This window comes from Manacus candei, unplaced genomic scaffold (genome assembly GCF_025592945.1).
Source record: "Manacus candei isolate 608988 ecotype Guabito, Panama unplaced genomic scaffold, ASM2559294v1 h1tg000001l, whole genome shotgun sequence".
In the NCBI taxonomy this organism is placed as follows: Eukaryota; Metazoa; Chordata; class Aves; order Passeriformes; family Pipridae; genus Manacus; species Manacus candei.
In genome coordinates, this window is record NW_026138049.1 from 1 (window position 1) to 13748 (window position 13748).

Sequence of the window (13748 nt, forward strand, 5' to 3'; positions counted from 1 at the left end):
TTTTTTCCCGGCAAAAAATCAGATTTTCATTTTTCCCCAGAAAATCAGATTTTTTCCGCCAAAAATCAGAATTTTTCCCCCCAAAAAATCAGTTTTTTTCCCCAAAAAATCAGATTTTTTCCCCCAGAAAATCAGATTTTTCCCCCAGAAAATCTAATTTTTTTCCCCCAAAAATCACATTTTTTCCCCCAAAAAATCAGAATTTTTTTCCCCAAAAAATCAGATTTTTTCCCCCCAAAAATCAGATTTTTTTCCCCAAAAAATCAGATTTTTTTCCCCAAAAAATCAGATTTTTTTTCTCCAAAAAATCACATTTTTTTGGGATAAAAATTCCAATTTTTTACCAAAAAAATCTAATTTTTTTTCCCCAAAAAATCAGATTTTTTCCCCCAAAAATCAGAATTTTTCCCCCCCAAAAATCAGTTTTTTTCCCCCAAAAAATCAGATTTTTTGCCCCAAAAAATCAGATTTTTTTTCCCCAAAAAATCAGATTTTTTCCCCCAGAAAATCAGATTTTTTCCCCCAAAAAATCAGATTTTTTCCCCCAGAAAATCAGATTTTTCCCCCAGAAAATCTAATTTTTTTCCCCCAAAAATCACATTTTTTCCCCCAAAAAATCAGAATTTTTTCTCCAAAAAATCCCATTTTTTCCCCCAAAAAATCCCATTTTTTCCCCCAAAAAATCAGATTTTTTTTGGAAAAAAATTCCAATTTTTTCCCCAAAAAATCAGATTTTTTTCTGCAAAAAATCAGATTTTTTCCCCAGAAAATCAGATTTTTTTCCCCAAAAAATCAGAATTTTTTCTCCAGAAAATCAGAATTTTTCCCCCCCCAAAATCAGATTTTTTTCCCCAAAAAATCAGATTTTTTTCCCCAAAAAATCCCATTTTTTTTCCTCAAAAAATCCCATTTTTTCCCCCAAAAATCAGATTTTTTCCCCCAAAAAATCCCATTTTTTCCCCCAAAAGATCAGATTTTTTTTGGAAAAAATTCCAATTTTTTACCCAAAAAATCAGATTTTTTCCCCAGAAAATCAGATTTTTTCCCCCAAAAAATCAGATTTTTTTCCCCAAAAAATACCATTTTTTCCCCAAAAAATCCCATTTTTTTCCTCAAAAAATCAGATTTTTTTCCCCAAAAAATCCCATTTTTTTCCTCCAAAAATCCCATTTTTTCCCCCAAAAAATCAGAATTTTTCCCCCCAGAAAATCAGGTTTTTTCCCCAAAAAATCAGATTTTTTTCCCCAAAAAATCACATTTTTTCCCCCAGAAAATCAGATTTTTTTCCCCAAAAAATCAGATTTTTTTCCCCAAAAAATCCCATTTTTTCCCCCAAAAAATCCCTTTTTTTTTGGAAAAAAATCCCAATTTTTTTCCCTAAAAAATCCCATTTTTTTTTGCAAAAAATCACATTTTTTCCCAAAAAAATCAGATTTTTTTCCCCAGAAAATCAGATTTTTTTTCCCCAAAAATCAGATTTTTTCCCCCAGAAAATCAGATTTTTCCCCCAAAAAATCAGATTTTTTCCCCCAAAAAATCAGATTTTTTTCCCCAAAAAATCCCATTTTTTTCCCCCAAAAAATCAGATTTTTTCCCCAAAAAATTACATTTTTTTGGAAAAAAATTCAAAGTTTTTTGCCCAAAAAATCAAATTTTTTCCCCCAAAAATCTAATTTTTTCCCCCAGAAAATCACATTTTTTCCCCCAAAAAATCAGATTTTTTTCCCAAAAAATCAGATTTTTTCCCCCCAAAAATCAGATTTTTTCCCCCCAAAAATCAGATTTTTTCCCCCAGAAAATCACATTTTTTCCCCAAAAAATCAGATTTTTTTCCCCAAAAAATCAGAATTTTTCCCCCCAGAAAATCAGATTTTTTTCCCCAAAAAATCAGATTTTTTTCCCCAAAAAATCAGATTTTTTCCCCCAGAAAATCAGATTTTTTTCCCCAAAAATCAGATTTTTTCCCCCAGAAAATCAGATTTTTCCCCCAGAAAATCTAATTTTTTTCCCCCAAAAATCACATTTTTTCCCCCAAAAAATCAGATTTTTTCCCCCCAAAAATCAGAATTTTTTCCCCAAAAAAATCAGATTTTTTCCCCAAAAAATCAGATTTTGTTCCCCAAAAAATCAGATTTTTTTCCCCAAAAAATCAGATTTTTTTCTCCAAAAAATCGCATTTTTTTGGGATAAAAATTCCGATTTTTTACCCAAAAAATCCCATTTTTTCCCCAAAAACTCAGATTTTTTTCCCCAAAAAATCAGATTTTTTTCTCCAAAAAATCAGATTTTTTACCCCAAAAAATCAGATTTTTTTTGGAAAAAAATTCCAATTTTTCACCAAAAAATCAGATTTTTTCCCCCAAAAAATCAGAATTTTTTCCCCAAAAAAATCAGATTTTTTCCCCAAAAAATCAGATTTTGTTCCCCAAAAAATCAGATTTTTTTCCCCAAAAAATCAGATTTTTTTCTCCAAAAAATCACATTTTTTTGGGATAAAAATTCCAATTTTTTACCCAAAAAATCCCATTTTTTCCCCCAAAAATCAGATTTTTTTCCCCAAAAAATCAGATTTTTTTCTCCAAAAAATCAGATTTTTTTCCCCAAAAAATCAGATTTTTTTTGGAAAAAAATTCCAATTTTTTACCAAAAAAATCTAATTTTTTTCCCCAAAAAATCAGAATTTTTTCTCCAGAAAATCAGATTTTTTTCCCCCAAAAAATCAGATTTTTTTGCTAAAAAATCCCATTTTTTTCCCCAGAAAATCAGATTTTTTCCCCCAAAAAATCAGATTTTTTCCCCCAGAAAATCAGATTTTTTTCCCCAAAAAATCAGATTTTTTCCCCAAAAAATCAGATTTTTTTCCTAAAAAATCCCATTTTTTTCCCCAAAAAATCAGTTTTTTTTCCCAAAAAAATCAGATTATTTCCCCCCAAAAATCAGATTTTTTTCCCCAAAAATCAGATTTTTTCCCCCAAAAAATCAGATTTTTTCCCCCCAAAAATCCCATTTTTTCCCCCAGAAAATCAAAATTTTTTCCCCAAAAAATCAGATTTTTTTCTCCAAAAAATCCGATTTTTTCCCCCAAAAAATCAGATTTTTTTTCCCAGAAAATCACATTTTTTTCCCCCAAAAAATCTGATTTTTTCCCCAAAAAATCAGATTTTTTCCTCCCAAAAATCAGATTTTTTTCTCCAGAAAATCAGATTTTTTTCCCAAAAAATCAGATTTTTCCCCCAAAAAATCACATTTTTTCCCCCAAAAATCCCATTTTTTCCCCAAAAAATCAGATTTTTTCCCCAAAAAATCAGAATTTTTTCTCCAGAAAATCAGATTTTTTACCCCAAAAAATCAGATTTTTTTCTCCAAAAAATCAAATTTTTTTCCTCAAAAAATCACATTTTTTCCCCCAAAAAATCACATTTTTTTTGGAAAAAAAAATCCCAATTTTTTTCCCTAAAAAATCCCATTTTTTCCCCCAAAAAATCCCAATTTTTTACCCAAAAAATCTGATTTTTTTTCCCAGAAAATCCAATTTTTTACCCCAAAAATTCACTTTTTTTTTGGAAAAAAAATCGCATTTTTTCCCCCAAAAAATCAGATTTTTTCCTCAAAAAAATCAGAATTTTTCCCCCCAAAAAATCAGTTTTTTTACCCAAAAAATCAGATTTTTTTCCCCCAAAAAATCATATTTTTTTCCCCAAAAAATCAGACTTTTTTCCCCAAAAAATCAGAATTTTTTCTCCAGAAAATCAGACTTTTTCCCCCAAAAAAATCAGATTTTTTCCCCCCAAAAATCCCATTTTTTTCCCCAAAAAATCAGTTTTTTTTCCCCAAAAAATCAGATTATTTCCCCCCAAAAATCAGATTTTTTTCCCCAAAAATCAGATTTTTTTCCCCAAAAAATCAGATTTTTTTCTCCAAAAAATCCCATTTTTTCCCCCAAAAAATCCCATTTTTTCCCCCAAAAAATCAGATTTTTTTTCGAAAAAAATCTCAATTTTTTCCCCAAAAAATCAGATTTTTTTCTGAAAAAAATCAGATTTTTTCCCCAAAAAATCAGATTTTTTTCCCCAAAAAATCAGAATTTTTTCCCCAAAAAATCAGATTTTTTCCCCCAAAAATCCCATTTTTTCCCCAAAAAATCACATTTTTTCCCCCAAAAAATCAGATTTTTTCCCCAGAAAATCATATTTTTTTCCCCAAAAAATCAGATTTTTTTCCCCAAAAAATCAGATTTTTTCCCCCAAAAATCCCATTTTTTCCCCAAAAAATCAGATTTTTTCCCCCAAAAAATCAGATTTTTCCCCCAGAAAATCTAATTTTTTTCCCCCAAAAATCACATTTTTTCCCCCAAAAAATCAGAATTTTTTCCCCAAAAAATCAGATTTTTTCCCCCCAAAATCAGATTTTTTTCCCCAAAAAATCAGATTTTTTTCTCCAAAAAATCAGATTTTTTACCCCAAAAAATCAGATTTTTTTTGGAAAAAAATTCCAATTTTTTACCAAAAAAATCAGATTTTTTACCCCCAAAAATCAGATTTTTTCCTCCCAAAAATCAGATTTTTTTCCCCAAAAAATCAGAATTTTTTCCCCAGAAAATCAGATTTTTTTCCCCCAAAAAATCAGATTTTTTTTCCCCAAAAAATCCCATTTTTTTCCCCAAAAAATCAGATTTTTTTCCCCAAAAAATCACATTTTTTTGGAAAAAAATTCCAATTGAGAAAAAAATTGGATTTTAAGGGGAAAAAATCTGATTTTTTTGAGAAAAAAATTTGAATTTTAATGGGAAAAAAATGGGATTTTTAGGGAAAAAAATGATATTTTCAGGGGAAAAAAAAGGGATTTTTCTGGGAAAAAAATGGGATTTTTGGGGAAAAAATTTGAATTTTAATGGGGAAAAAAATGGGATTTTTAGGGGGAAAAAATGGGATTTTTGGGGAAAAAAATTGAATTTTAATGGGGAAAAAATTTGAATTTTAATGGAAAAAAATCTGATTTTTTTTGAGAAAAAAATTGAATTTTAATGGGGAAAAAATGGGATTTTTTTGAGAAAAAAATGGGATTTTTTTGAGAAAAAAATGGGATTTTTTGGGGAAAAAATCTGATTTTTTAGAGGAAAAAATGGGATTTTTTGGGGAAAAAAATTGAATTTTAATGGGAAAAAATGGGATTTTTGGGGGAAAAAATCTGATTTTTTTGAGAAAAAAATGGGATTTTTTGGGGAAAAAAATGGGATTTTTTTCTCAAAAAAAATCTGATTTTTTTGAGAAAAAAATTTGAATTTTAATGGGAAAAAAATGGGATTTTTAGGGAAAAAAATGGGATTTTTAGGGGAAAAAATCTGATTTTTTAGAGGAAAAAATGGGATTTTTTTGGGAAAAAAATTGAATTTTAATGGGAAAAAATTTGAATTTTAATGGGAAAAAATGGGATTTTTGGGGGAAAAAATCTGATTTTTTTGAGAAAAAATGGGATTTTTTGGGGAAAAAATGGGATTTTTTTGAGAAAAAATGGGATTTTGGGGGAAAAAATTTGAATTTAAATGGGAAAAAAATTTGAATTTTAATGGGCAAAAAAATCTAATTTTCTTTGAGAAAAAAATTGAATTTTAAGGGGAAAAAATGGGATTTTAAGGGGAAAAAATGGGATTTTTTGGGGAAAAAAAGTTGAATTTAAATGGGAAAAAAATGGGATTTTTTTGAGAAAAAAATTGAATTTTAATGGGAAAAAAAATGAGATTTTTTGGGAAAAAAATTGAATTTTTAGGGGAAAAAATTGAATTTTTTTGAGAAAAAAATGGGATTTTTTGGGGAAAAAAATTGAATTTAAATGGGAAAAAAATTTGAATTTTAATGGGAAAAAATCTAATTTTCTTTGAGAAAAAAATTGAATTTTAAGGGTAAAAAATGGGATTTTTTGGGAAAAAAATTTGATTTTTTTGAGAAAAAAATGGGATTTTTAGGGGAAAAAATCTGATTTTTTAGAGGAAAAAATGGGATTTTTTGGGGAAAAAATGGGATTTTTTGGGAAAAAAAATTGAATTTTAATGGGAAAAAAATTTGAATTTTAATGGAAAAAAATCTGATTTTTTTTGAGAAAAAAATTGAATTTTAATGGGAAAAAAATGGGATTTTTAGGGGGAAAAAAATGATATTTTCAGGGGAAAAAAAGGGATTTTTCTGGGAAAAAAATGGGATTTTTGGGGGAAAAAATTTGAATTTTAATGGGGAAAAAAATGGGATTTTTAGGGGGAAAAAATGGGATTTTTGGGGAAAAAAATTGAATTTTAATGGGGAAAAAATTTGAATTTTAATGGAAAAAAATCTGATTTTTTTTGAGAAAAAAATTGAATTTTAATGGGGAAAAAATGGGATTTTTTGGGAAAAAAATTTGATTTTTTTGAGAAAAAAATGGGATTTTTTGGGGAAAAAATCTGATTTTTTTGAGAAAAAAATTTGAATTTAAATGGGAAAAAAATGGGATTCTTTGGGGAAAAAAATGGGATTTTTGGGGAAAAAATTTGAATTTTAATGGGAAAAAAAATGAGATTTTTTGGGAAAAAATGGGATTTTTTTGAGAAAAAATTCAATTTTAATGGGAAAAAAATGGGATTTTTTTGGGAAAAAAATGGGATTTTAAGGGGAAAAAAGGGGATTTTTTGGGGAAAAAAATTGAATTTTAATGGGGAAAAACTGGATTTTTTTGAGAAAAAAATGGGATTTTAAGGGGAAAAAACGGGATTTTAAGGGGAAGAAATGGGATTTTTTTGAGAAAAAATGGGATTTTTCTGAGAGAAAAATGGGATTTTAAGGGGAAAAAATGGGATTTTTGGGGAAAAAATTTGAATTTTAATGGGAAAAAAAATGAGATTTTTTGGGAAAAAAATTGGATTTTTCTGGGAAAAAAATTTGAATTTTAATGGAAAAAAATGGGATTTTTTTGAGAAAAAAATTGAATTTTTTGGGAAAAAAAAAGGGATTTTTTGGGAAAAAAAATGGGATTTTTTGGGGAAAAAATCTGATTTTTTGGGTAATGATTTTTTTGGTAATTCTGGGGTTTTTTTCGTTGCAGGGGGGGTCGAATTTGAGGATTTTGGGCGTGGTGAGGTCGGATTCGGGGTTTTATCAGTGCGTGGCCGAGAATGAAGGAGGGAATTGTCAGAGCAGCGCCCAGCTCGTCGTGCCGGAGACGGGTGAGTGAAAATGAAAATAAAATAGAATAAAATATAATAAAATAAAAAAAATTAAATTAAATTAAATTAAATTAAAAAAAAATTAAATTAAATTAAAATAAATTAAATTAAATTAAATTAAATTAAATTATATTAAATTAAATTAAATTAAATTAAAATGAAATAAATTAAATTAAATTAAATTAAATTAAATAAAATTAAAATGAAATAAAATAAAATAAAATAAAATAAAATAAAATAAAATAAAATAAAATAAAATAAAATAAAATAAAAAAAAAAGAAAGAAAAATAAAATAAAATATCAAAATTAAATTAAATTAAATTAAATTAAATTAAAGTTAAATTAAAATAAAATGAAGTGAAATGAAATAAAACAAAATAAAATAAAATTTAAAAAAAATTAAAAAATAAAATAAAATAAAATAAATTAAAATTAAATAAATAAAATTAAATAAAAATTAAATAAATAAATAAATAAAAAATAAAAAATTAAATTAAATGAAAATAAAACACAATAATATAATAAAATATAATAAAATTAAATTAAATTAAATTAAATTAAATTAAATTAAAAATTAATTAAAATGAAATAAAATTAAATGAAATTAAAAAAAATAAAATAAAAAAAAAAATACCATTAAATTAAATTAAAATAAAATAAAATAAAATAAAATAAAATAAAATAAAATTAAATTAAATTAAAATGAAATAAAATAAATTAAATTAAAATAAATTAAAATGAAGTAAATTAAATTAAATTAAATTAAATTAAATTAAAATGAAACAAATTAAATTAAATTAAATTAAATTAAAATGAAATAAAAATAAAATAAAATAAAATAAAATAAAATAAAATAAAATAAAATAAAATAAAATAAAATAAAATAAAATAAAATAAAATAAATGAAATAAAATATAAAAAAACTAAATTAAATGAAAATAAAACACAATAATATAAAAGAAAAAATAAAAATAAAAAATAAAAAAATAAGAAATATCAAATAAATATAAATTTAATAAAAATAAAAATAAAGTTATAAAATAAAATAAAATAAGATAAAATAAAATTAAATAAAAAAATGAATTTAAATAAAATAAAATTAAATGAAATTAAAAAATAAAATAAAATAAAATAAAATAAATAAATAAAATAAAATAAAATAATAAAATAAAATAAAACAAAAATAAAATAAAATAAAATAAAATAAAATAAAATAAAATAAAATAAAATGAGAATGAAGGAGGGAATTGTCAGAGCAGCGCCCAGCTCGTCGTGCCGGAGACGGGTGAGTGAAAATGAAAATAAATAAAGGAAATAAAATAAAATAAAATTAAAAATAAAAAAAATTAAATTAAATTAAATTAAATAAAAGAAATAAATCAAAATAAAATAAAATAAAAATAAATTAAATTAAATTAAATTAAATTAAATTAAATTAAATTAAGTTAAATTAAGTTAAATTAAAATAAAATGAAATAAAATACAATAAAATAAAATAAAATTAATAAAAAAATAAAATAAAATAAAATAAAATAAAATAAAAATAAAATAAAATAAAAAATTAAATTAAATTAAATTAAATAAAACACAATAATATAAAAGAAAAAATAAAAATAAAAAATAAAAAAAATAAGAAATATCAAATAAATATAAATTTAATAAAAATAAAAATTAAGTTATAAAATAAAATAAAATAAAATAAAATGAAATTAAATAAAAAAATGAATTTAAATAAAATAAAATTAAATGAAATTTAAAAATAAAATAAAATAAAATAAAATAAAAAAATAAAATAAAATAAAATAATAAAATAAAATAAAACAAAAATAAAATAAAATAAAATAAAATAAAATTAAAATAAAATTAAATTGAATTAAATTAAATTAAATTAAAATAAAATAAAATAAAATAAAATAAAATAAAATAAAATAAAATAAATACAAAATAAAATAAAATAAAATTAAAATAAAATAAAAATAAAGAAAAATAAAATAAAATATCAAAATTAAATTAAATTAAATTAAATTAAATTAAATTAAAATTAAATAAATTAAATAAAATGAAATGAAATAAAAAGAAAAAATAAAAAATAAAATAAAAAATAAAAAAATTAAAATAAAACACAATAATATAAAAGAAAAAATAAAAATATAAAATAAAATGAAATAAGAAATATAAAATAAAAATAAATTTAATAAAAATAAAAATAAAAATAAAATATAATTAAATTAAATTAAATTAAATTAAATTAAAAATTAATTTAAATGAAATAAAATTAAATGAAATTAAAAAAAATAAAATAAAAAAATAAAATAAAATAACATTAAATTAAATTAAAATAAAATAAAATAAAATAAAATAAAATTAAATTAAATTAAATTAAATTAAAATGAAACAAATTAAATTAAATTAAATTAAATTAAAATGAAATAAAAATAAAATAAAATAAAATAAAATAAAATAAAATAAAATAAAATAAAATAAAATAAAATAAAATAAAATAAAATAAAAATGAAATAAAATAATATAAAATAAAAATAAAAAATAAAAAATAAAAATAAAATAAAATAAAATAAAATGAAATAAAATAAAATAAAATAAAATTAAATTAAAATAAATTAAATTAAATTAAATTAAAAAAATAATGTAAAATAAAATAATAAAAAATAAGATAAAATAAAATAAAAAATAAAGTTAGAAAATAAAATAAAATAAAAAAAAATAAAATAAAATAAAATGAAATAAAAAGAAATTAAAAAAAATAAAAGAAAAAAGAAAAAAATTAAATTAAATTAAAATAAAACACAATAATATAAAAGAAAAAATAAAAATAAAAAATAAAATAAAATGAAATAAGAAATATGAAATAAAAATAAATTTAATAAAAATAAAAATAAAATATAATACCATAAAATAAAATTAAATTAAATAAAATTAAAAAATAAATTAAAATAAAATTAAATTAAATGAAATTAAAAAACAAAACAAAATAAATAAATAAAATAAAATAAAATAGAATAAAATAAAATAAAATAAATACAAAATAAAATAAAATAAAAATAAAATAAAATAAAATAAAATAAAATTAAAATAAAATAAAATAAAAAAATAAAATAAAATAAAATAAAATAAATACAAAATAAAATAAAAATAAAATAAAATAAAATAAAATAAATACAAAATAAAATAAAAATAAAATAAAATAAAATAAAATAAAATTATATTAAATTAAAGTAAATTAAATTAAATTAAAATGAAATAAAATAAATTAAATTAAATTAAATTAAAATGAAATAAAATAAAATAAAATAAAATAAAATAAAATAAAATAAAATAAAATAAAATAAAATAAAATAAAATAAAATAAAATAAAATAAAATGAGAATGAAGGAGGGAATTGTCAGAGCAGCGCCCAGCTCGTCGTGCCGGAGACGGGTGAGTGAAAATTAGAATAAATAAAGGAAATAAAATAAAATAAAATTAAAAATTAAAAAAATTAAATTAAATTAAGTTAAATAAAAGAAATAAAATAAAATAAAATAAAATAAAAATAAATTAAATTAAATTAAATTAACTTAAATTAACTTAAATTAAGTTAAATTAAGTTAAATTAAAATAAAATGAAATAAAATACAATAAAATAAAATAAAATTAATTAAAAAATAAAATAAAATAAAATAAAATAAAATAAAAATAAAATAAAATAAAAAATTAAATTAAATTAAATTAAATAAAACACAATAATATAAAAGAAAAAATAAAAATAAAAAATAAAAAAAATAAGAAATATCAAATAAATATAAATTTAATAAAAATAAAAATTAAGTTATAAAATAAAATAAAATAAAATAAAATAAAATAAAAAAATAAATTAAAATGAAATAAAATAAAATGAAATTAAAAAATAAAATAAAATAAAATAAATAAATAAAATAAAATAAAATATATAAATAAAATAAAATAAAATGAAATAAAATAAAATTAAAATAAAAAATATAAAGTAAAATAAAATCAATAAAAAATAAATTAAAATAAAGTAATATAAAATAAAATGCAATAAAATACAAAAGAATACAATAAAATAAAATAATAAAACAAAATGAAATTAATAAAATAAAATAAAATAAAATAAAAATTAATTTAAATTAAAATAAAATAAAATAAAATAAAATAAAATAAAAGAAAAGAAAATAAAACAAAATGAAATTAATAAAATAAAATAAAATAAAATAAAAATTAATTTAAATTAAAATAAAATAAAATAAAATAAAAGAAAAGAAAAGAAAATAAAACAAAATAAAATAAATTAAAATAAAATAAAACAAAATAAAAATAAAATAAAATAAAATAAAATAAAAATTAAAATAAAATAAAATAAAACAAAATAAAACAAAATAAAATAAATTAAAATAAAATAAAACAAAATAAAAATAAAATAAAATAAAAATTAAATTAAATTAAAATAAAATAAAATAAAATAAAAATTAATTTAAGTTAAAATAATATAAAATTAAAAATAAAATAAAATAAAATAAAATAAAACAAAATAAAATAAAAATAAAGTAAAATAAAATAAAATAAAATAAAATAAAATAAAATAAAATAAAATAAAATAAAATAAAATTAAATTAAAATAAAATAAAATAAAATAAAATAAAATAAAATAAAATAAAAAATAAAATAAAATAAAATAAAACAAAATAAAACAAAACAAAATAAAATAAAACAAAATAAAATAAAAAAATAAAATAAAATAAAATTAAATTTAAAATAAAATAAAATAAAATAAAATAAAACAAAATAAAATAAAATAAAATAAAATAAAATAAAACAAACTAAAATAACATAAAATAAAATAAAATAAAATAAAATAAATTAAAATAAAATAAAATAAAATAAATTAAAATAAAATAAAATAAAATAAAATAAAATAAAATAAAATAAAATAAAATAAAATAAAATAAAATAAAATAAAATAAAATAAAATAAAAACAAAATAAAACAAAATAAAATAAACCAAAATAAACCCAAATAAAACCATTCCAGCCGAAAATTCCCTCTAACCCTTCCCTCTTCCCTTCCAGCCCCCCGGAATTCCGCCCTCCTACCCTCGGCCCCGCGGGATTTGCTGCCGCTCCTGGTTTCCAGCCGCTTCGTCCGCCTGGGCTGGCGGCCCCCGACGGAACCCCACGGGAATATCCACGGCTACACCGTTTATTATTCCCGGGAAGGGGGCGGCAGGTGGGGAATGGGGGAGGAAGAGCAAAAAAAATGGGATTTTTGGGTGAAAAAATGGTGAAAAAAGAGCGAAAAATGAGGTTTTTACGGGGAAAAAAGGGGAAAATAAATTGGATTTTTTTTTGGAATTAAATGGGATTTTTAGGGGGAATAAATGGGATTTTTAGGGGGAATAAATGGGATTTTAATGGGGAATAAATGGGATTTTTTTGGGGGATAAATGGGATTTTTTATGGTGAATAAATGGGATTTTTTTGGGGAATAAATGGGATTTTTAGGGGAATTAATGAGATTTTTTATGGGGAATTAATGGGATTTTTTTTGGGAATTAATGGGATTTTTTGGGGGAATAAATGGGATTTTAATGGGGAATAAATGGGATTTTAATGGGGAATAAATGGGATTTTTTTGGGGAATAAATGGGATTTTTTTGGGGAATAAATGGGATTTTTAGGGGGAATAAATGGGATTTTTTGGGGAATTAATGGGATTTTTTGGGGAATTAATGGGATTTTTTGGGGAAAAAATATCCATGGAAACACCGTTTATTATTCCCGGGAAGGGGGCGGCAGGTGGGGAATTGGGGAGGAGGAGCAAAAAAAATGGGATTTTTTGGCGAAAAAATGAAGTTTTTAGGGCAAAAAATGAGGTTTTTACGGGGAAAAAAGGGGGAAATAAATTGGATTTTTTGGGGGATTAAATGGGATTTTTTGGGGGAATAAATGGGATTTTTTGGGGGAATTAATGGGATTTTTTGGGGAATAAATGGGATTTTTTGGGGAATAAATGGGATTTTAATGGGGAATAAATGAGATTTTTTTGGGGAATTAATGGGATTTTTTGGGGAATAAAAGGGATTTTTTGGGGAATAAATGGGATTTTTTGGGGAAAAAAATATCCATGGAAACACTGTTTATTATTCCCGGGAAGGGGGCGGCAGGTGGGGAAGTGGGGAGGAGGAGGAAAAAAAATGGGATTTTTTGGCGAAAAAATGAAGTTTTTAGGGCAAAAAATGAGGTTTTTATGGGGAAAAAAGGGGAAAATAAATTGGATTTTTTAGGGGATTAAATGGGATTTTTTGGGGAAATAAATGGGATTTTTATGGGGAATAAATGGGATTTAAATGGGGAATAAATGAGATTTTTTGGGGAAAAAATGGGATTTTTTAGGGAATAAATGGGATTTTTTATGGGGAATTAATGGGATTTTTTGGGGGAATAAATGGGATTTTTTAGGGGAATTAATGGGATTTTAATGGGGAATAAATGGGATTTTTTTGGGGAATAAATGGGATTTTTTTGGGGAATTAAATGGGAT

The 13748-nt window shown here is 20.9% G+C and overlaps 1 protein-coding gene across 1 annotated transcript in view; it reads left to right on the forward strand.

The window, feature by feature from the left end:
* Positions 1 to 7059: 7059 nt before the first annotated feature.
* LOC127467101 (netrin receptor DCC-like) overlaps positions 7060 to 13748 on the forward strand; it is a gene marked incomplete at its 5' end in the record, with an annotated part of 78178 nt that continues 71489 nt past the window's right edge. Inside the window, 2 exons of the mRNA XM_051779071.1 lie at positions 7060 to 7192; positions 12278 to 12434. Coding sequence (XP_051635031.1) covers positions 7060 to 7192; positions 12278 to 12434 — 290 coding nt within the window. The remainder of the gene's footprint in view (positions 7193 to 12277; positions 12435 to 13748) is intronic.